This window comes from Gymnoscopelus braueri (genome assembly GCF_963280865.1).
Source record: "Gymnoscopelus braueri genome assembly, chromosome: 21".
Classification (NCBI taxonomy): Eukaryota; Metazoa; Chordata; class Actinopteri; order Myctophiformes; family Myctophidae; genus Gymnoscopelus; species Gymnoscopelus braueri.
The window spans coordinates 3613119-3636890 of record NC_137623.1 but is presented as its reverse complement, the minus strand read 5'-3'; the positions used below and the strand labels follow the sequence as shown (position 1 = coordinate 3636890).

At 39.6% G+C, this 23772-nt stretch overlaps 1 protein-coding gene across 1 annotated transcript in view; it reads right to left on the bottom strand.

Moving 5' to 3' along the window:
- The window catches only part of LOC308077409 (uncharacterized protein), a 312304-nt gene that overhangs the window by 78308 nt on the left and 210224 nt on the right, over nucleotides 1–23772 (bottom strand). Inside the window, exons 6-9 of the mRNA XM_080418084.1 lie at nucleotides 6545–6608; nucleotides 6155–6237; nucleotides 4754–4799; nucleotides 4168–4277 (exon numbers count right to left, since the gene is read on the bottom strand). Of these exons, the coding sequence (XP_080274210.1) occupies nucleotides 4168–4277; nucleotides 4754–4799; nucleotides 6155–6237; nucleotides 6545–6608 (303 nt within the window). The remainder of the gene's footprint in view (nucleotides 1–4167; nucleotides 4278–4753; nucleotides 4800–6154; nucleotides 6238–6544; nucleotides 6609–23772) is intronic.

Here is a 23772-nt window from a genome sequence, read left to right as displayed (position 1 = left end):
ATTCTTCTATCCTCAAACCACTGAAGCATGAATTTAGATCAGTTTCATCTTGGAGCTCCAAGGAAGGATGTGGAGAGGACAGTGACTCTGTAACAGGCTGGTCTGTGGTTGACAAATCACAGGCTGTGTCACATGACTTCATTTCATCTGGGGAATCATGGGAGGTCTGTTGTGATGTGGATGAGGAAGACAACATGGGGGAGACTATAACAACAGAGGGATACATGCTGGTTGTAATTACTTCCTGTGAAGCATCTTGGGAAGAGGGAATATCAGACTCATCTAACTCATCTAAAGTTGAAGATGGAAGCAGAGGGAGGTTTGATGAGGGAATATCAGTGTCCTTCAACTCTTCTTTTCTTCTCTTTCTGTCTTGTGTTCTCTGTGAAGAAACCATGTGTGGTCTGTTGAGTGTGGAGTCAGAGGATGGTCTAGTTGATGGAGAAGTAGTTTCAGTGCTTGAGTGATGCTTGCCAGGTTCCAGTGGGTAGATTTGGGATTCAGACTGGGACTGAATGGGAGGGTTATCACCAGGTGTGGAGGGAGGGTCAAACAGAGTCTCCTCAGATACTATCTCCTCAAGCATCTCTGTAGCATTCTTCACTCTGCTTCTGTCTTTTTCTTCATCCAACTCTTTAGTCTTCTCTGGAGTGTCTTCCATCTCACTATGTGTCACTCCTCTCATATACTCCCATATTCTTCCAAAGAACACCCTTACTCTGCTTTTTTCTGTCTTCTGATCTAAAGTGTCTTCCATCTCACTATGCTTCACTCCTTCAGCTGTGGAGGAGGAGGAGGCTGTGAGACGTCCTTTTTGCTTTACAGTGCTCATCTTCTCTTCTTTTAATTTAGTCCCAGAGACAACATGGGAATGAGAAAAGAGAAAAGGAAATTAAATTATGGACATTTAACTTATTAACCGCATTGACACACTAGTAAATGGCACTCAGCCTAAAGAAACCACACAGAAAAGCACTAACCCCTAATAATACCCCTAACAATACATACTCCTCAAATCAGAGGATCATGACTCAGTATGAAGCCAATATTTCAGGGTGAAAACAGAGAACAGCCATCTGCCAGGGTGAGAAGAGAAAAAGGAATGTATTATTTAATGTATTATTAGTGTGGTTGACCAGACTATTGTTATAGATAAACATTATTCTAGATAAACTTTATTTTGCTGTGCTACTCCTCCCACAGTTTATTTTTCCCAATTTAGTGCCATATGTCAAAATGACAGGCTTCACCGGGAATGCAGGGCTTGTACTAAGAGATAGGTTGTATAGTTTAATTGATATTGATGTATTAGTGCATTAAATTTCCCCATTCACTTTAATGGGAAAATGAAAAAACTCAAATTCAAGTATTTTTTTCTCAGAAACAGTAAGGGCTAGAGTTACAAGACTTGGAGGGGAGGTTTATAATTTAGTGTGAAATTATTTAAAACATAATTATATCATTCGGCCACATGGTGGCGCTATAAAAGCCCACTTTACGTTTTGGCCTATAACTCTTGAACCGTAGGTCGTAATAATAAAAATATATTCCCCCCTAGATTCCTTGGGTCATGACGCAACTCCCTATATAGGCCAAGCCCATTTGCGTCTGGATATATTTTTCGCCATTTTGAATTTTCTTCAAAACACACTTTTAGCTCCTTTTCACACATATGTTGTCCAAATCTCACAAAAATCGGTACACATGATCTCTGGACCCATGCGATAAACACCTCCAAGCGGAATTTTGATAGTCCATACCGTTCGTCCGTAATTGGCTTCCAAATTTAGTGGGAGGGGCCTGTTTTATAAAAAACGCCAAAAATCAAGAACAGAGGGTCCGGTCCATCCCAAACTTGAATCACATGTTGAGGGTGGTTCACTCAACAAATCCCCAAAAGCATTTCCACTTTGATACATAGGGGGCGCCACAAATGCGCAAAATGTAACCGCAAAAACATGATTTTTGGGGGATTAGTTCTCTCAAAATGAAATACAAGTGATCTCAGGAGTGACATAACGATGTTGGACGATGTACAGACCCTAACCCCAACATCTAAGCCTTTATGCAAAGACCCTAACCTCAACATCTAAGCCTTTATGTACAGACCCTAACGTCAAAATCTTAGGTAGCATGTTTGTCTGTCCGGCCCACAGACACTCAACGATACTCTACAAGCAGAATGCATTGAACCCATATCATAGGCTGTTAGCTGGGGGAAAAGTGTTCATGTCCATCTAAGATATGAAGTGGTCCATGACGAGACAGCAGGTGTTTTCAGTCTCCTCCCACCAGTCATGATGAGAGGTACCATTGCTTAACGCAAATATTTACCTATCTTTGCCATTTTAAAAAGAAAATTGCTATTGCGTTCACCTAGCATGTCATGGCCAGAATAGGGATGCTAGGGTTACTTGTTTCTTCCACCACTGTTTGTTATTCCTTATCACTACACATTGTTATTTTCAAAGTAATATGTTGAAGCTTTTTTGTTAAAGAATTATCAAGTAATTTACATCTCTATTCCTCTATCATTAAATAAATAGTAATAATATGAAATAATAATGTTCTCTACAGGACAGGCCTGGAATTGTGTTGTTGTTATTATTATTTTTATTATTGGCTAATGCTATATTAACACATTGAATGCCAAAAACGGTCCGGACCGTTTTTGAGGATCCAAACGAGAAGTGCCGAAAACGGTCCGGACCGTTTTTGACCCAATTCTATTTTTATACATGTGGGCCACGTGGGGCGCTAAAACGAAACTTTGACATCACCCAAAGAGTTTCTGAGAAGAAGAGGCTGGATCTGGCTCCATGTCAAAAATCCTTCCGGTCGGCGTTTTCAATGTTATCTCCTTGACTAAAAGCTTAATATCTCCATTTCTTTTTAATGTGGTGAAAACGAGCCGTTTTCGATCGGCGATCACGCTGCAATGGAGGATCGCGTTAGAAATATTATTGTTCCAGGCGTTAGTCGGGACCCTCCGCCGTCTCGCACGCACGCTTTGTTTACATGCACTTCCGCGTCTGGGCTTCTCACAGCACGAAACGTATAACGCAAGTGGATGGAAGAAATGCAGGCACTCAACGTATAATATTTTAATAAACCTCTGGCACCCAATGTGTTAAGTCATTTTGCTGGGGACCCCCAGGGTGTGATCCTACGGCCTATTTGCTCGTTTCTCTAATACAATCTGGCAACACTGGTGGTGGTATTGACAATAATTTCTCATTCATAAGATCAGGCCATATGGGAGAACAATGACTCAGAAACTGTTTCATGTAAATTGTAAGACAACTTACACATATTGTTATGAACTAGGTAGCTGTACTAGAATGTTATCAGTTATAAAATCAAGTGCAAAACTGAAATATGATTATCTTTTTTTAGAAGTAGTATGATAGTAAAGTATAAAACCAAGTTCAAATTAATGACAAGTGTCAGCAATAGCCTAGGACAGTGTATATCAACCCTGGCAAACGTCCCAATTTTGGGCCGGGGCTAATGCTGAGGTGTGCCGCACCGTTTGAAGGAGGTTTGAATTTTTTTTTTTTTTTTAACAATAATAATAATCAGGCATGCAAACAGCCCGAGGTGAAAAGGGTGACAACATGCTGTTTTTTTCGGGTCAGGTGTCACACTATTGCCCTATTTGGATTCAAAACGGCTAGTGGAAGCTGAAAAGCTACAAGTTTGCATGTCTGAATAATGCAAAAACAGAAATATTTGTTTGCATTTGCTTTTTTTCTCCCCCATATATTTTCATGATAAAAAAGTGCGTATCGTATCGAAATCGTATTGAAGTTGTGTGCCCAATATCGTATCGTATCGTTTCGTGAAATGTGAAAATCGGCACACCCCTAGTGTGTGTATAGATATACCGTATATATATATATAATTATATATACCGTATATCTAGGTGTGCCCTGGGATTTTTTGGCTATGCCAGGTGTGCCTTGGCACAAAAAAGGTTGATAGACACTGGCCTAGGAAGAGCAATATTGTGGGTGGATAAGAAAACTTTGCCAGTTATAACTAAGCTTTTCTTTTTTAATGGTGCAGTTTGGTTGGGTTTTATTACATACTATAATACTTTTTGTAATACTAAAAATAAAGAAAACTAAGAAGAACAAAAAAAAACAATTGTAAAACTATAATCACCTTGTCACCAAGAGGAGATGTTGATCTGTGACTTATGGACTGCATCCACTTCAGAATAGACTGTTTTTTGCTCAAGTGCTCGCTGTCATCACTGTCCCCATCACTGTCCTCTATAGAAGAACAAACAAACATTCATTACACATGAAGAGTATAGAAGACATGAGGTCTGATACATTGTTTAATGACTGTAGGCTACATAAATATCACTGTAAACTCAATTAACCATATTCACACAGCGGCAATTTTGTTCTTATATCATACTTGGAGGTGGCCCCTCCCCCTCCAGTATGAAGTAAGAGTTAAATGGACACAGTGTGAATATGTTAGTTTAACCACATCAACCCTAGACTCACTATTCTGGACAGCTCAGAATAGAAGAACATTCTGTGAAAATATGCAAACATCCTGCGAAAATAGCTGATGTACAAGCTCACAACATGATGCGTTGGATCAGCTAAGAGATTTGGTGTAGAAGGGAAAAAGGAGGGGACCAAGTACACAAGTGTGTGTGTGTGTGTGTGTGTGTGTGTGTGTGTGTGTGTGTGTGTGTGTTTGTTTGTGTGTTAGTCAGTGGCTAGAACCTTACCCCTACTCGTCCACCTCTTCTCAACCATCAGTTTCTTGTATTCATCCTGTAATTCACACATCAACAGACAATGAGAGGTTAGTCTTGCGTAGCCAGACAACTATTCCACAATCTCCCGAAATCCGAGAGAGGAAGCTGGCACTTCCGTTATATTGTATTCATGATCAGAGCCGTATTACCGGAAAAATTTGACAATTGTGGGAGGCAACAGTCTGGCCATACAAGACTATCAAGATGTTAACAAACTGTTCCTTAGCATTGGTTGGAATTAACTTTTACCTGTATTTTCAAAATAAAAGACTGGATAGATCAGGGCCTCGCTAGGTATAAGCATGGTGGAAAGTAAATGTACTCAAGTACTGTAGTTAATTACCATTTTGAAATATGTTTTACTTTCCTAGAGTATTTCCAATATTCTATGCTTTTACTTCTATTCCACTACATCTCAAATGCAAATATTGTACTTTTACTCCACTACAATTACTTGAAAATGTTAATTACTAGTTACTTTGAAGATGTAGATTATTAATACAAAAAAAGCACAAACTACTTCAGCCCAATATACTTTCGCTATTTGAAAATAGCCGATCTACAAACTCACCATGCATCGCAAAGCGACGCGTTGTGAGCAAAGAATTTCAAACATTTGGAAACGTGCAAAATGGGGCATTTTACTTTTACTTTTAGTACTTAAGTATATTTTTATGCCAATACTTGTGTATTACGGTAGGCTAATGAAAGGTGCGTCCAGTGCAACGCGGTCGGCTCGGAAAACAACGGATTGAACAAGTGTTGATCAAATAAAATCAATATACTACATTGTCTATTTCTTCCTTCAAATGTTTTTAGAAACATTCTCGAGTGTACTGTTTAGCTGTAAATGATATTGTGTATTCGTTTACATGGCTGCCATGTTGGATACGGCAAAAATCAAGCAACGTAGATTGAATTGAGCAGGTGCTCTGAGTCTTTAATTAGACGGTCTGTAATTGAGTTCAACGGTCATTATTCAAAAATAACAGAACGCTGAATTCAGTGATTGGCCAATCAGAATCAAGCATTCAACCAAGCTGTGTAATAATACGTTTTAAAGGTGAATGTTATGTGGGTGCACGTCTACTGTTATGACATACCAAACATATCTATGGCATTTTAATACATAAATGTTTTATGAATATAGCCATTACATTCTTTCATAAAAACTTTTAATACACCATACATATATCTTGTAGTAAAACTAACCTGGTTCTTTGGAGCACCAAGTTTAGTATATAGTTATAATACAAAACAAAAAAACTAAAACACAAAATATAATAAAATAATAAATAAAATAAACTAGTGAGTCTGTTTTAAAATTAATTAAAAAAGAAAAAAGAAAGTCAAAACAATAGCAAAAATAACCTTGTCTTCAGGAGGAAGGGGAGGTGTTGATGTCTGATCCATGGACTTCATCTTCTTCTCTACAGAAGAACAACCAACAAACTCTACAGAAGAACAACCAACAAACATTCATTACACATGATGAGTATAGAAGACATGAGGTCTGATTGTTTTATGACTGTATATAATATCACTGTAAACTCAATGAATCACATTCACATAGCGGCCATTTTGTTCTTACATCATACTTGGAGGTGGCCCCTCCCCCTCCAGTATGAAGTAAGAGTTAAATGGACACAGTGTGAACATGTTAGTTTAACCACATCAACCCTAGACTCACTATTCTGGGCAGCTCAGAATAGATAGAGAGAGAGTGACTGAGTGTGAGTGTGTGTGTGGCTAGAACCTTACCCATCTTCATCTGACTCTCCCTCAGCTCAGAACTCTTCTCATAGATCAGTTTCCAGTATTCACCCTGTATTTCACACATCAACAGACAATGACAGAGTGAAGCTACATCAAATGTTAACACACTGTTCCTTAACCAGAGCTGCCAACTCTCACACAATGAGCGTGAGACACATGTAAATGACCCTCTTCACATGCACTCACGCCACACATCATATTTCTCACGCTGTCAAATCCCCCCAAGTGGAAAACTGCGTTAACTCATGCACTGCGTTAACTCATGCATTGGGGCGGCCATAGCTGAGTGGTTAGTGAGCCCGCCTATCCGCGATTCCAGGCTATCCCAGCATATGTGCCGATGATATGAAATTTGTCCCTGAGCAAGACTCTTAACCCCAATTGCTCACAGGTTCTCATTGGAAACAAGACCGCAAGGACTTTCATGAACGACCTGTTAAAAGGAATTATCCTTATCCTTATACCACTGAGACATCCACTTCTGCCGGGATTTGGGCGATAAAGTGAAATAAATGATTGTATCTGAAGTAGCCCCGCTGTTAACTGTAGGGAAAAGCAGAAATGCTAGGTGCGTGTGTGCGTATTTACCGTGTAATTCCATGCGTGTGCGTGCGTCTCTTGTATGAAGGACGCTGCACACATTAACACTTGTGTCATTCCATGGAACATTACAGTGATATTCCCAGATGTCACTGACAGGAGGATCAACAACATAGATCTTAAGATTAACTAATGTTCTATGCTCTACACATCCAAAATGTTAGCTGCCGGGTGTACCCTGCAATTTTCTCTGTCCGGTCAAGTTTATAACCCTAGTTTTTATTAACTGAATTTGACAAACGTCTAATTATTTAGAACCCCTCTGTGTGTCATGCTGCGCTACCAAGAGCAGGTATTTAAAAGGGGGAGGGACCTTTGGATGCATGCGTGTGCAAAAAGAACATATCTTCAAGCAAAAAACGTGACATGTGAGAGAGAGAGAGAGAGAGAGAGAGAGAGAGAGAGAGAGAAATAGAGAGAGTGAGAGTTCTATTGCTGAGGTGAGTGATTAAAGGGATTTGACAATTTAGAATAATTTGTGCAGTCTGTCTTGACTTTATAGCTATCATACTTTTATGGAAATCAATGTGAATATTGAATAGGAAACATATGGTGCAAGCATCAGTCAAGGTGCACCATCTGACCAATAGGAGAGAGAGAGTCACCATCTCACACATTTGAAAACTTGAAATGGGACATTCTGTATAAAGAGTACTTTTGGTACATGTTGACGCCAATATGTTAATACTTTTACTCAAGTACATTTTGAATTCCGGTCTTTTACTTGTAACAGAGTATTTCTATATTGCAGTATTGATACGTTTAACCCCATGTAAGTAGAACACTGTTAACCACATGATCCCTAGCTTCCCTATTCTGGGGAAAACATTCCGTGGAAATAGCAGATCTACAAGCTCACAATAGTGTGTAGATCTGTAGAGGGCCAAGAATAGACCCCTGAGGAACCCTGTTCAATTTAAGTATACAGGGTTTATATTGTTAACCCATTAAGACCTGAGGCCGATTCTTCCTACTGTCTTCTAAATCCTAACAGTTTTCTGAAAAACGTTTCTACATCAGTGGTTCTCAAACTTTTTCATGTCAAGGACCCAAAACATGATATGTATTTGATCGATTTAAAAGAATATAAATATATTAATTTGCACACAGTTTCTAGATTTTTCAAAAATAGCAGATCTACAAGCTCGTAGAGCGGCACTCGGTGCCGCGCTACAAGCTTGTATGTCTGCTATTTTTGAATAGCCAAAGTGTAAAATAATGCTTTTTAGCTCAAATCTAAAAATGACACAGATGCGTCCCAGGTCTTAATGGGTTAATAAAGCTAAACTACAAGTTCACAACGTGTCTGCTGCGACTGTGGTCGTATTTGTGGTTATATTTAGTTATGATTTGGTTCTAGTGTGGAATGGTGTGCGTGTGCCAGATAGAGGTGAGACTGTGTGGGTGAATGTATGCAAATGCAGGTGTGTCAAGCCCGGAAGGCGATTGGTGGGGAACACTTCCAGGCCGGCCAGTGATTGGTGGGGAGCTTCCAGGAGTTCTGCCTAACTGTAGCTAACTGGCCACCATACCTTCTGTTTGTTCAGTTACTTATGAGTTATTTGCTTTGATATAGTTACTTTGAGTTGGTATAGGTTGCTTTTGAGCTGGTTGATCCTTTTGCTTATTGTTTATGTTAGGAAGGTAAGATATTGTATTCTTGTTTCTTTTGGTAGGTCAGAGATATTCATTTACAATTTGTTATTCCTAAACCCTTATGTATGACCCTACCTTATGTTAATCACTTTGTTATTACTACTTTTTGCACGTTAAACCCTTTTGTTTGTGTGGCTACTTGGGAGTTGGGGAAGGCGGGAACATATTCATGTTGTGTCTCAGGTACCCCTAGACTGGGGCATAACAGTGTCGCATTGTGAGCTTGTAGATCTGCTATTTCACTACTTTTGAGTGACACTCTTGCATGATGAAATGGGGCATTAAGTTATGGGGGGGGGGGGATTGAAACGTGGAGATACAAGGTTTCTGCCCGACAACAACGATAACCACATTAACCCTTTATACATAGTTGAACGGGGTCCCCCAGGGCTCTGAACTAGGCCGAAGCTTTATTCTCTCAACACCAAATCTGTTTGCCTAAAATAGCCGATCTAAAAGCTCACAGCGGGTTGCATTGTGATGCATTGTAAGCTTGTAGATCGGCTATTTTCGTCGAATGTTCACCTCAGAAAAAGGACGCTAGGGTTCATGTGGTTACCTGGCATCCCTATTTTAGACACATTTTAAAACATTTATTATATTATTTATTTTTTTATGTCACTGAATGAGGAACAGTTAAATGTTAGACATGTATTTGGAACCGCTAAATGTAGTTCATGTATTCATTAGAACATGTAAATAAATGTCATGGAGAGAATATTAGGTTCTTACCTCGCTGTTAGCTGACTCATATATGTTCCTCTCTATGTTCTGAGCATCAGTCACCAGGTCTTTTATGTCCTCAGCTGGGTCTCCTGTTGACATGTATACACTGCTCACCAACACACAGAGAATGAAAGAGACAAAGTCAGACATCAGATTAAACTCATCATATAATAAGTGATAATAGTTCAGCTGGTCTGGGGTCTAGAAGATGATGAGAACACATTGTATTGGTTCTGCTTTCTGTGTGATGAACACTCACAGCCAGCGGACACGGAAGTCACGTCTCCACTGTGTGAACTCTGTATGCCAAGACTTCCTCATGTCTGCTGCAGAGAGAGGGAGGGATGTGATGGAGTCCCAGCTGAGAGAAAGACCATGATAGAGAGGGGGAGAAACAATGAGGAACACATTATTATTATGATATGACTTAATATCATATGATAATATCTGATATATATGTAACTGTACAGGTGGAAACATGACAGTTTTTTTTATGCGGGAGCCCTTCTAAACCCCCCCCCCCCACTCCCTCCTCCCACAGACATATATAATTAAAAATAAACAAAAATAATAATGATTATATATAGGGCCGGGACTTTATCGCGTTAATTTCGATCAATTAATTACAGAAAAAATATCGCGTTAAAAAAATTAACGCATTTTAATCGCACCTATTTTTTTTTACCGCGGAACGTTTCTCGCTGGACGAGTTTCAGACGGACCGATTATAGCTGCGCACCAAACCCAACGTACTTCTCACACAACAACACACTGCAGCCAGCACAAGAGTGGGTCCGCGGGACCGGCCGGTGAGCCGGGTCCCAGCGGTGCACGAAAACATTCATGGAGACGCGACCGCATAGCCTGCTTCATAATGTTGGCTGGGCAAATCAGAATCTGTAATGGATCCCCCCCCCTACGCGCGCGCTCCCCCCCACCCCGTTTGTCCCGTTTAGGGGGAGGGGAGGGGAGGGGGGGGGGGGGTCTGCACGATGCGGTGCGCGATTTTTATTAATAATGAATTAAACTACTATAAAACAGTAACAACAACACACTCTACCAGCCTCCAGTGGTGGAAAATAGCAGATCTACAAGCTCACAATGCATTGCGCTTGTAGATCTCCTATTTTCAAATGGCCAATATAGGGCTTAAGTGGTTACTGTATGTTTTGTAATGATAATCGAAATCTACAAAGTAACTAGTAACTAAAGTTTGTGGAGTAAAAGTACAATATTTGCCTCTGAGATGTAGTGGAGTAGAAGTAAAAGTATTAGAAATTGGAAATACTCGATTCAAGTGCAAATACCTCGAAATTGTACTTAAGTACAGTTCTTGAGTACATGTACTTAAAAACATATGCCAAAATGCATTTGAAAAAATTGCTTTTCACTGTTCTCAGGTCAAATATTGATATGCGATTAAAATGCGATTAATTTAGATTAATTAATTACAAAGCCTCTAATTAATCCGAGTCCCAGCCCTAATTATATATATATACACATACATACATACATACATACATACATATGTACTGTATAAACATATATTAACCACTTAAACCCCATTATCCGTATTCGGGGGAAACGTTAAAAAGTAGAAAATGGCAAATGGCAAATCTACAACTAATAATTAGTTTCAATTGTACTCTTAGTATATTTTGATATCAATACTTTTGTACTTCTACTCAAGCATCATTTTGAATAAGTACTTGTGGTATTGCTACTTTAGTAAAAACAAACAAATCTGAGTACCTCTTCCACTACTGGTAATAATAGTAGTAATAGTAGTAATTGTTGTGTAAACATATACATATTGACACATTAAAATCAAACAACATTTTAAAGATGTTCTATGTTCTTATATGTTGATGAATTGAATACCTAGGACCCCAATGGAAACAAGACCGCAAGGACTTTTTTGGTGTTATCCTTTTAGACAAAGTGTTTGACTGTGTGTTTGCCGTTTTTACATTTCTGTCTGATAAATATTAAATCAATCAATCAAAAGGTTTGGTGTACATATCCCTGATCACCTTTAATACAGACATAAAACCATCATCATCATAAATAATTCAAATGTGAATGCATTCATTGTGTCTATCAGTTGAGGTTCACACGGATCAGTGATACTTTGTGTTTTCAGGTCCACAACTGAAGTTCAAAGGTCAATCCTTTGAACTGTCACTGTTCATAGACATGCAGCTGGATAATCAGAGAAATGTTCACCAAGAAAGAAAGAAAGAAAGAAAGAAAGAAAAAAAAACAGACAGAGAGCCAACGTTACCTTCTGGATAAGCTCTTTGTCATATTGCAGCATCCGCATCTTAAATCCTCAGCAGTGTTCCTGGTTGTACAGTATCTACATTTCCAGTCTTCATCATCAGTGGTTGGTTTTGCTGGTCTTTTCATCCTGACAAACAAACACAACAAGAGTCAAGTTAGTTGTGTATTAAATCTGTGTTAATTCATTCACATCCTGCATTCATGATAACTTCTCGATAGCTAAAGAATGTTTCCATTTGAATAATTAGCACTGATGAGATGACATTGTCATGTTATAGTGTTGTGTACATTGTATAGTGTGTTGTATAGTGTTATAGTGTGTATAGTGTTATAGTGTGTATAGTGTTATAGTGTGTATATGGTGGAGGATTCACATACTGTGTGTGTGAAGGTCCAGGTTCAGGAGGTTGTCCTTTAGACCGGTCACTCTTCATAGACACACAGCTGGATGTTGGAGACTCTGGTCTGTCAGATCCCTCCTCCTCCTCTCTCTCCACACACTGACTCATCTTTAGGTCTTTATTAAACCTGTCAACGTAACAGTCAAAGAAACACATCAGGAAACAGAACTGAACTACGTCAGGAAATGCTGGGAAATAAGGGTTATGCTGAATGCATTTCAGGGGGGGGGGGGCATACCAAGTACAGAGCCAAATAAAAGGTCATGTTAAATGTCTATAAAAACACATGAACATGAATCCAACACGTTAATAGAAAATATAATGTGTAAACAAACAAACAAAACACATTAATTGACACAACAGTAATGATAGTTCTGTCAACAAGTCTATGAAACTATGAAAATCTATGAAGAAGTTTAATTTGCAACACAAGCTACAAACTAGTTGTAATTATAATGGTTTAATGTCCTGATCTGACTTCTATAAGTGTTGCCACGCGCGCACGCACACACACACACACACACACACACACACACACACACACACACACACACACACACACACACACACACACAGAATGAGGAGGGAGACAGAGCGAGATATAGGCTACAGACAGACAGACACTCAGACACACAGACAGTCAGACAGACAGACAGACAGACAGGCAGGCAGGCAGGCAGGCAGACAGGCAGGCAGGCAGGCAGGCAGGCAGACAGACAGACAGACAGGCAGGCAGGCAGGCAGGCAGGCAGGCAGACAGACAGACAGACAGACAGGCAGGCAGGCAGGCAGGCAGGCAGGCAGGCAGGCAGGCAGGCAGGCAGGCAGGCAGGCAGGCAGACAGGCAGGCAGACAGACAGACAGGCAGGCAGGCAGGCAGACAGGCAGGCAGGCAGGCAGGCAGGCAGGCAGGCAGGCAGGCAGGCAGGCAGGCAGGCAGACAGGCAGGCAGACAGACAGGCAGGCAGGCAGGCAGGCAGGCAGACAGACAGGCAGGCAGGCAGGCAGGCAGGCAGACAGACAGACACTCAGACACACAGACAGACAGACAGGCAGACAGACAGACAGACACTCAGACAGACAGACAGACAGACAGACAGACAGGGTAATGAATGAAAGTGAAAGTAAAAACTGCTCCATTGTTTGTTAAGTTTAGACAAACTTTGTAAACAACACTGAAGGTTTCTGGTATAAGTTATAACACACTTAAACAACATTAACTTTAACAACATAGAATAAGTTATAAAACACATTACATTAACTAGTAGAACATAAATCTCTCACCCTTTATGAACTGATGGAGGACTGTGTTCACTTCATACTTCTGACACTGTTCAGTTTGGTGTTGCCAGATTGTGTGACAGAAACAAGCAGCCAGGTCTATGAAAACAAGCCCAAAAGAAGCGACTAGGTCACATGATCTCACACACACACACACACACACACACACACACACACACACACACACACACACACACACACACACACACACACACACACACACACACACACACACACACACACACACCAGCTAAATGATTTAATAATGTAGCACAACACGTCTCAGACATCTTGAGAAAAGAAAGTTAAATATTTGGAATATGGTTGAAACATTTTTAACAAACTACATCTTATATGGGGGTCCCTGGCACAAAACATGTTCAGATGGGGGTCCGTGGACAAATACATAGGCTATTATTTTGGTTTTCCTTGAAAATGAAAATTAACATGAAAATGTTTGAGAACCACTGGTTTAAACGACAATAGGAAGTCCATATAATAACACTTTAGAAACAAGCCCAACTAAAACCTCCAACACCAATATTTACAAGAGACTTTACAGAAAAAACAAGCCCAGAGTTGCTTATAATAAGCAGACATGGCAACACTAGGTGTTTCCTACTGCACAGCACAGCAGTGACGTCATCACATTCAGTCTGAAAGGGGGGGGGGGATAATTATGCTACAGAGTTTTTATACGTGCATTTACTCTACCTTTTACTTATTGTTATGTTTTATATAATATGCAGTTATGATGATTTTATATCATTATGAGTCAAACATATTCTTATTATTTTGTTGTGGATATTTCCTCTAAAAGTCACCCCCCCCCCCCCTTTCCCTGTGGTAATGGTTTCTTCCAAAAGTTGCACAATATACGGCAGCATGTACAATACGCACACAGTGTGTGTGTGTGGGGGGGGGGGGGTATCCAGACTTTACACTGTATTTTATGACCTTCATAAACATTTTCATAAATAAAAATTACAATAACATGTCATGATGTGACGTGTTGTGTGCTTGTAGATCTTCTATTTTCAATAGATTTTAATAGATTTTAGACATTATGATAACTTGTGAAAAGGGCCATTCTGTATAATGAGTACTTTCTACTTGTGGTATTTTAAGTACATTTTGATACCAATACTTTTGTACTTTTACTCAAGTCAATTTTGAATTCCAGACTTTTACTTGTAACAGTATTTCTAAATTGCAGTAATGACACTTTTACTTAAGTAAGAAACAATTGAGTACTTTTCCCATCACTGGCCGAAACACATGGTTAGATGAATTTGTCCCAAACAGATGTCCAGACCTCTGCTCTGCTCTATTCCTGCTTTAACCACAGATTACCAGACTAACCCTGTGTTAGTTTATGTACAGCTCTGTGTTTCACTGTTGTCCAGTGTCTATAGGTCTTGTAGCTCTGTTAATCTGTTGATCCCCTTCTTGTGCATTTATCTGTGTTCTGGTCCAGGGGTCCTCAACGTTTTTCAGGCCAAGGACCCCTTAGCTTAGTGGTCCTCAACCTTTTCAGGCTGTCAACCCACAAAATAATCATATTAGAACTGGGGACCCCCCAAAATAATCATATTTGAACTGGGGACCCCCCAAAATAATCATATGTGAACTGGGGACCCCCCAAAATAATCATATGTGAACTGGGGACCACCCAAAGTAATCATATGTGAACTGGGGACCCCCGAAAATAATCATATTTGAACTGGGGACCCCCCAAAATAATCATATGTGAACTGGGGACCACCGAAAATAATCATATTTGAACTGGGGACCCCCCAAAGTAATCTTATTTGAACTGGGGACCCCCCAAAGTAATCTTATTTGAACTGGGGACCCCCCAAAGTAATCATATTTGAACTGGGGACCCCCCAAAGTAATCTTATTTGAACTGGGGACCCCCCAAAGTAATCATATTTGAACTGGGGATCCCCCAAAGTAATCTTATTTGAACTGGGGACCCCCCAAAGTAATCATATTTGAACTGGGGACCCCCGAAAATAATCATATTTGAACCGGGGACCCCCCACCCCACACCACTTAGAATTGTAGGAGTTGAGGCATTACATTTAGTTCGACTCGGTTCCACAGATAAATATTGTGAGCTTGTAGATCAGCTATTTTCAAATGTTTTGCCTCTTTCTCATATAATTGACAGTTTGGCCAATGTTTGACCAGTTTTAATAGTATAGTTAGTTAATTCAGTAATGGTCTTTACTGTATAAAACCATTTTCAAGATGTCATAGATGGCTTCATAGACTTCATAGACTAGTGAGAGCACTGTCATCAGTGTTCTGTCCATTACTGTTTACAGTAATGGACTTATGCTAAATGCTCTTTAGCATAACTCACAAAAATAATACTTGTGTTCCCCACAACTAAATATATTAGTTAAATACTGTAACATTACTCTGGTTACTAGAACCATAATGAAAACATTTTACACAACAAACCATTCACATCTCATTCAGTCCAGGCTACAGATGAGCTTCTTAACCTAACTCCATGTCACAGTAGGTATAATACCAGGTAAGCATTTCTGATGACATTTAATGTGCATTCCACACCATAGGTGATTTTTGCCTTTGCCACCAGGGGGGGCAAAGCCCCCCCCCTAAAAGTCACCTATGTTCCACACACACATTTACTTCACAGATACTGTTCTCTGTTTATGCCTTCATTTAACACATTCAAGATCACTTTTATACACTTTATCTCATCATTTCTCACCTGTAAACACACAGACAAACTAAAGGCACATTACAGCAACACTTCCACTCATTGCAAACTCTGATCCTATTCTGAACAGGACCCCTGCTGTCCAACATGTGCCTGCCTTGCACAGTGAGTGTTTAGCTGCCCAAAGATTGCCTGTCCCAAATGCAATACCCAGAATGATAAAGTGTTTCACAGCTTTAGTACATGTATTTTATGTGCCACGCTTCAACCACAGTTCACAATGTGAACAACATCCTCCTAATGAAATGAAATAAAACAAAATAATGTATCAAATGGAATTATAAATAATATGGGGGTATGCCTGTTTTAGTAAATAATATAATCATGTATCTCAATTACCAATATAATTATGTATCCTCACATAAATTATAGTATATTGTGGGTTGTGGGTGATATTGAGATGGCAGATATGCCACATTAAAAAGGACAAATCAAACAAAAGGGACACTTCATTAGAACACAAAAAAATCGCTACGGCCTCAGTAGTCAACTAGTGAAATGATGGTATTTTACGATGCCTCTCATATGGATTGCATTGACAGAGAGCAGGCACTTGCAGAGGGGGGGGGGGGGCTTGAGCACCTGCCCTTTTGCCTCAAGGTGCCCTTTTCCAAAAAAATAAATTATAATAATTTATTTGTATTATTATTATTTTTGTATGGCCTGCCCAACACACGTGGCCCTTATCAAGACAAAAATTTGACAAATAATTATAATTTTACTATCATTATTATTTATAATTACAATTTAAATGACCTAATAAATGACCCCACAAAAAGACCCCCCAATGTGTGACAGATGTGCCCTTTTCTAAACTTTGAGCACCTGCCCCTTCAGTGCCCTCTGCACGGCCCTGCTCGAGAGGATGCGCTGTCTCAATAGTGGGCGTGAATTTGTAGTCTGCCATGTGTCTCTACCTCTATAATGCCAGAATTGCTTCTTAAAGCATTAACATTGGTTCACAAGTTTCCTTACCAAGTATTAGGCTGAATACCCTCAAGTCTCCAAGTCTTCCACCAAACACCCAAATGCAGGCTTCTGGACAAACAGAAGGCTGCAGAGTGGCCACCCAATTTATGCACTTCTCTTAAGGGGGCAGTGTCGCATTTCATACAATTTCAGAAATACACATCAGCTAAGACAGTGATTCTCAAACATTTTCATTTCAAGGACATGAATATGTATATTCCCATACAAGATTTGGGTTAAAATGTATATCAGTATATACTGTATGGTTACTTTATCATTTCATTTCATTAGGTTGACCTCAGATGAAACCTCCAGTGGAGTCTGCAGTCATCTTGGTTCCAGTGGTGTAAAGTAACTAAGTACATTTACTCAAGTACTGTACTTACTGTAAGTACAGTGTTTAGGTATTTGTTTTACTTTACTGGAGTTTTTCCAATATTCAATATTTTTAGTTCTACTCCACTACATCTCAAAAGCAAATTTTGTACTTTTACTCCACTACAATTATTTGAAAACTTTAGTTACTAGTTATTTTGCATTTACACATTATTATATCATAAAGCAGACATAAACCACTTCAGCCCTATTTTATACATAGGCTATTTGAAAATAGCCGATCTACAAGCTCACACGTAGATCTGCTATTTTCAAACATTTTATTACTTTTACTTTTGTTACTTTAAGTATATTTCGATGCCAATACTTTTGTACTTTTACCCACGTAACATTTTGAACACAGGCCTTTTACTTGTAACAGAGTATTTTTTATATTGCGTGATTGCTAATTTTACTAAGTAAAACATGTGAGTACTTGTTCCACCACTGCTTGGTTCTCCATGCATCATGTCTATCTCACCACTACTTTCTGCTCATGCATCCTTCATCAGAACGTCCACATTATGTTGATGTGGGACAGCCACGCCCCCAGAACCCACTGTTTGCACTGAAGAGCATTGGACATGCTGGCCATTCATAGGTACTGCAGCTTAAAACGACCTGGGGCCACTGTACATGAACGAGCCAAAACCTAGCATTTCCACCAATGGGCTCGACTCACGAGCTTGAGCACGGGGCTGTGCACCGAGGTGACGCAAAACGTGTCACAGAGGTGACGCAAAACGTGTCACAGTGGCCCCAAATAGGCCACGCCCATCACATTTTCCAACCCAGAAGAAGGGGTGAATTGATCTCATGCTCTGGGTGAGCAACTCAATGCAAGTGGATGGGAGGGGATTTCTGGTGCCCTCTCTATTATTTTTAACTCTATGGGGACACCTTAGTGATCAATGTCCATGTGTAGAATCCTACAGCAACAGTTCCTGAGCTGGGATCTCATTTATTTATCACTTCTACCTCCTGATAGATGATAGTCTTGAGAGTAACAAAATGTACTTATATCAGAACATGTACTTTTGCAAGCCTCATTATAACATAATTCTACATATTAAAATATCAGCAAGAAGGCCATAGGAATGATAGCTGTGCTTGTACCTCCAAAAGACCAGCATTTATAATACGTTATACGTCTGTCTTGATACATGACACACTTTTATAATAAGTGATATGAAGCCTTATAGGCACATTATCAAGGGCGCCGATACTGTGGGTGCCTCGGGGCTAAAGCACCCAGGTGAAATGAAGAGCACCCACTGGATGCTGGTCAAAAAAAAATAAGAAATAATAATGTTTTTGTTTTTTTTCCAAAATCAGATTGCCTGGTTCAGATCGCCACTGAATAAACCGAATTAACCGAAATAAAGTTACAAAACCCCCCCAAAAAAGTAAATTATCCGGCCATGCACATGCACACATGCACGCGCAGGTTGCGCACCCATTAGAGCTTATAAATATCGGCGCCCCTGCACATTATAATGCATTATAAATGTGCTTATCAATCCATTATAGACCCAACCTAATACAGTCTCACAGCAGGTTTATTTGTATCACACATTTCATGAATAAAGGCAATTCAAAGAATCAGAATCCTCTTTATTGTCACATCAAAGGATGATATTAGTTTTTGTACGCTTATGTAAAGGACTTTACCTAAGAAATATTAACTCATAATGCATAAACATCTAAAAGGCATAAAAAGGCATTTAATCCATTTAGACCGGGAACACATCTCTGTCATGTTTTATTTATTTCTTTGGGCTATTAAAAAATAGCAGATCTACAAGCTCATAGTGCGGCACTCGGTGCCGCACTATGAGCTTGTAGATTTATTTGAAAAATCGTGAAAATGTGTGCAAATGTTTAAAAAATGTTTAAACAAAAATCTTTGCTTCTGGGGGATTCTACAAATGTCTACAATTTTTTTTAAACCTATGTTTCTATGAGTGGTTCTCCAACGTTTTCATGTCAAGGACCACCAAAATTATATGTATTTGTCCGCGGACCCCCATCTCAAAATATGTTCTTCCAGGGACCCCCTAGAAGCAAAGATTTGAGTTACAAATGTTCGCTTATAAAAAATAAAAAAAAATACATATTATATATATATATATATGTCACCGGGTGAATGGAGATCCAGGGTGATTGAAGACAGAGCGCTCGTTTTTAGGCACGGGGCTCCTTCGGGGCGAGGCGGGGCTTTTCGAGACAGGGTTTATTAGCGAGGCTCGTGAGGAGGAGGAGGAGGACGGCGCTGCGATGCGGGGGGTTATTACGCGAGGCTCGCGAGGAAGAGGAGCCTCCTCCTCCTCCTCCTCGCGTTTTAAACCGTCCCGTCCTCTCCTTCTCTCCTTCTCCTCCTCCGAGGAGGAGGAGAAGGAGAGCGCGGAGAGGCGGGGCTTTGATGCGCCGACGGAGAGTGGAGACCTGTCTTTTGTTGTTCCCCCCCACATAGCAACCATAATATCTATGAGGGGAACGCTGAACACGCGTTCACACGCACACGCTTGTCCATGACGGAGGCGCGCCGATTTAGTGGAGCTTGAGGCCGAGGAAGTGCGCCCTCGCGCCTCCGGGCGCGAGTGCCCGCACTGACCGGCCGACGCTCCACTAGTCGACTCAGCGCCGTTTGATTTGTAAACCGATAGGGACAGAATAGTTCTTTTCATGGATCACTGTGTGCGTGTGTGTGTGTGTGTGTGTGTGTGTGTGTGTGTGTGTGTGTGTGTGTGTGTGTGTGTGTGTGTGTGTGTGTCAGGGAGAAACTAAAACAAAAGCCAGCAGAACACAATAAAAGTATCTTAACAGTCCATTGAAAGCATGAGCGCGTGTGCGTGCGCGCGCATGTGTGTGTGTGTGTGTGTGACTGTGTGTGTGTGGGTGGTCGCGGCCATATGTGCTTGTGCACAAGCCTGGCTTGTGGCTCCCTCTAGTGTTTCTTCTACAGAATTGCTGGGTGGGTAAAAACGAGCGAGCCTTCTTCAATCACCCTGGTTCTCCATTCACCCTGTAACATATATATATATATATATATATATATATATATATATATATATATATATATATATATATATATATTCAAAGATTTGCAAACATTTTCCCGATTTTTCAAAAATAGCAGATCTACAAGCTCATAGCGGAGTGCCGCGCTATGAGCTTGTAGATCTGCTATTTTTGAATAGCCAAAGACATCTTAAAAAGACACAGATGCGTTCCCTTACCGGTCTGAATGGAAATGTGTGAAGGAGAAATGTAAGAAATGCACCTCAACTTCTCACCAGCAGAGGGAGTCAGTTTACACGAAGCTGGTTTGTATAAAATGGGAATGAAAGTTAACCACCTGTATGAACAGTGCTGTACAAAGTACTCAGCCACACAGTACTTGATTCAAAGTATAAATACTCCAGGTCACATATTACTCAGCTACAAGTGAAAGTTGCTCTGTCAAATGTGTACTTGAGTTCAAATGAGCACTTGCTCAAGTATTGAAGATGCTTTTAAAAGTATTATTGAAAAGTACATTTTCTTTTTAATAACTGTATCGAAATGTAGACATTTCAAGGCTTTCCCCTTTTCGTGAGTAAATAAAATACACCCCTTGCTTCTTTTATAGCCCAGTCATCAAAACAACCTGACCTACGTTCCAGGTTCTGACCCTTAAATAAATGTGTGATTAGAACACTTGTAGCACGTTGTTGGACAGTGGTGTAAAGTACATTTACTAAAGTACTGTACTTAAGTACAATTTTGAGGTATTTTTTACTTTACTGGAGTATTTCCAATCTTCAGCACTTTTAATTCTACTCCATTACATCTCAGAGGCAAATATTATACTTTTACTCCACTACAATTATTTGAAAACTTTAGTTACTAGTTACTTTGTAGATTTTGATTATTATTACAAAACATACATTAACCACTTCAGCCCTGTATACATTTAGGCCATTTGAAAATAGCAGATCTACAAGCTCACAGCGAGTCACTTAGTTCTTACTGCACCGCGAGCTTGTACATCTGCTATTTTTGAACATTTTAGAAACATCTTGAATCATTTTGAATTGTTTTACCATAAATCTTCTCTTCTGGGGGTCCCTGGAACAAAACCTTTTCAGATGGGGGTCTGCTGCCAAGTACATATAATTGTGGGGGTCCTTCACCCAAAAAAAAAAATATTTTCTATCAACTACACACCACATGAAGCCTTGAATTCATGATTTTTGTCACATTTGTGTCGCATTCCTGAGACAATAATGTGATGACCGTCAGGAGACTCATAGAGCTTCCATTGAGTCAAAATAATCAATGCAAGGAATTTCCAGGAAAGGCAAGTCACCAGCTTAAGATGGTGGGAAGGCATCCACTGTGCGTTGTCAGCCTGGCATCATGCAACGATGCTCTCTTCAGCCTGTGTGGCATCCAGTATGGTGTCTGGAGGCCCTTTGATCCCCTTTAAACCCTTTAAGGCCGGGAAAGGAACGCATGTGTGTCATTTTAAGATTTCTTTGGCTATTCAAAAATAGCAGATCTACAAGCTCATAGCGCGGCACCGAGTGCCGCGCTATGAGCTTGTAGATCTGCTATTTTTAGAAAAATCTTGAAAATTTGTGCAAATCATTTTTAACTCAAATCTTTGCTTCTGGGGGTCCCTGGAACAAAATATTTTTAGATGGGAGGGGGTCCGCGGTCAAATACATATTATTTTGGGGGTCCTTGACATGAAAAAAGTTTGAAAACCATTGAAAATATAGCAACATAAGTAAAAAAAAACAACTGTTTTTAGAAAACATTTGTAAAATCCCCAGAAGCAAAGATTTGAGTTAAAAACTTTCGCTTTAAAAAAGTATATATATATATTCAAACTAAAGATTTGCACAAATCAAAAAAAGAAATTGCAGATCTACAAGCTCGTAGCGCGGCACTCCCCCCCCCCCCCTCAGAGATACATAAGGCACAGATGATAAAATACATGAATATACAGACACCATAAAATAAGATCATAAAAGCCATCCCCCAAGACTAAAATAAAATAAAACTAAGACCTAACTACCCTCAAACCCAAACAAAATATAAAACACAGTACAACAGACAACCAATAAAATTACCCCCCCCCCCCCAACTATAGTTCTACAGTAATATTGCAATTCGTAACAAAGCCATCTTCTTATCAAAAATACAAAATACATATAGATTAAGTCAATGATGCCACATATAATGATAGATTGGTTTAATACACTACAAAACTGTTATTGGGTCATTTTAACATCTTCTCAGGATTTTATGTGCATCCCTGACACTTAAGTTGCTTGATTCAATATTTGGATATTTGATATAAATGTTATCAGACACGCCCCCTTATATAAACCCATTGTCATTTAAAAACTCCAGAAGCCAGTGAAGTAAAACACAACAGTAACATCCTCAAACACTTCACCCTTATTTTGAAGGTCACATCAGTCTGTTTGTTCCTTTTAGGTTCAAAAGTAAAACATGGAAATTTGTTTTCTTGTTTTTCTCACTTTTAATTTGAAGAGAAAAACTCATTATACGTTAGTACCTGGACCCTGTTCTGATTTAATACAAAAAACACATGATTCCAGCTAATGGAATTAAGTTAAACATTTAAAAAAAGCATTGAAAAGGATTTTTTTTTCTTTTTTACTTGTAGACTTTATTATGTTTTCTCTTTGGTACACAAACCGCCTAAACAGTACAGGCAAACAAAAAGGACCAAATAAGTAAAACAAATTAAGATCAAATTAAGATTAAGAAAAAGACCAGAAAGTAAAATCCAATCAAATAAAACAAAAATAAAAATAAGGTTATGAATAGATCAGCAAACTGTGGATCTGTAGAACCCACCAGAGATACATACTGCAGCACAGAACAGATATCAGGTCAACCACTACCGTCACAAATAGAAAGAAATCATGGGCTATTTACATAATTATGCAACGTTTGAGAATATCAAAAGGCCTGCCATTGGCTGGAATAGGGGGGGGGGCTGTGACTTTTCAGGGGAACTTTCAGGGAAGGGTCAGGGAAGTGTGAAGACTTAGGCTGTCTGGCTTATCTGTAAATCACGTCTGGTGTGCAGCTGAAGATTCTAGAGGAAGGTGGGATTTTAACGCACCATGTGTCCTAAATGA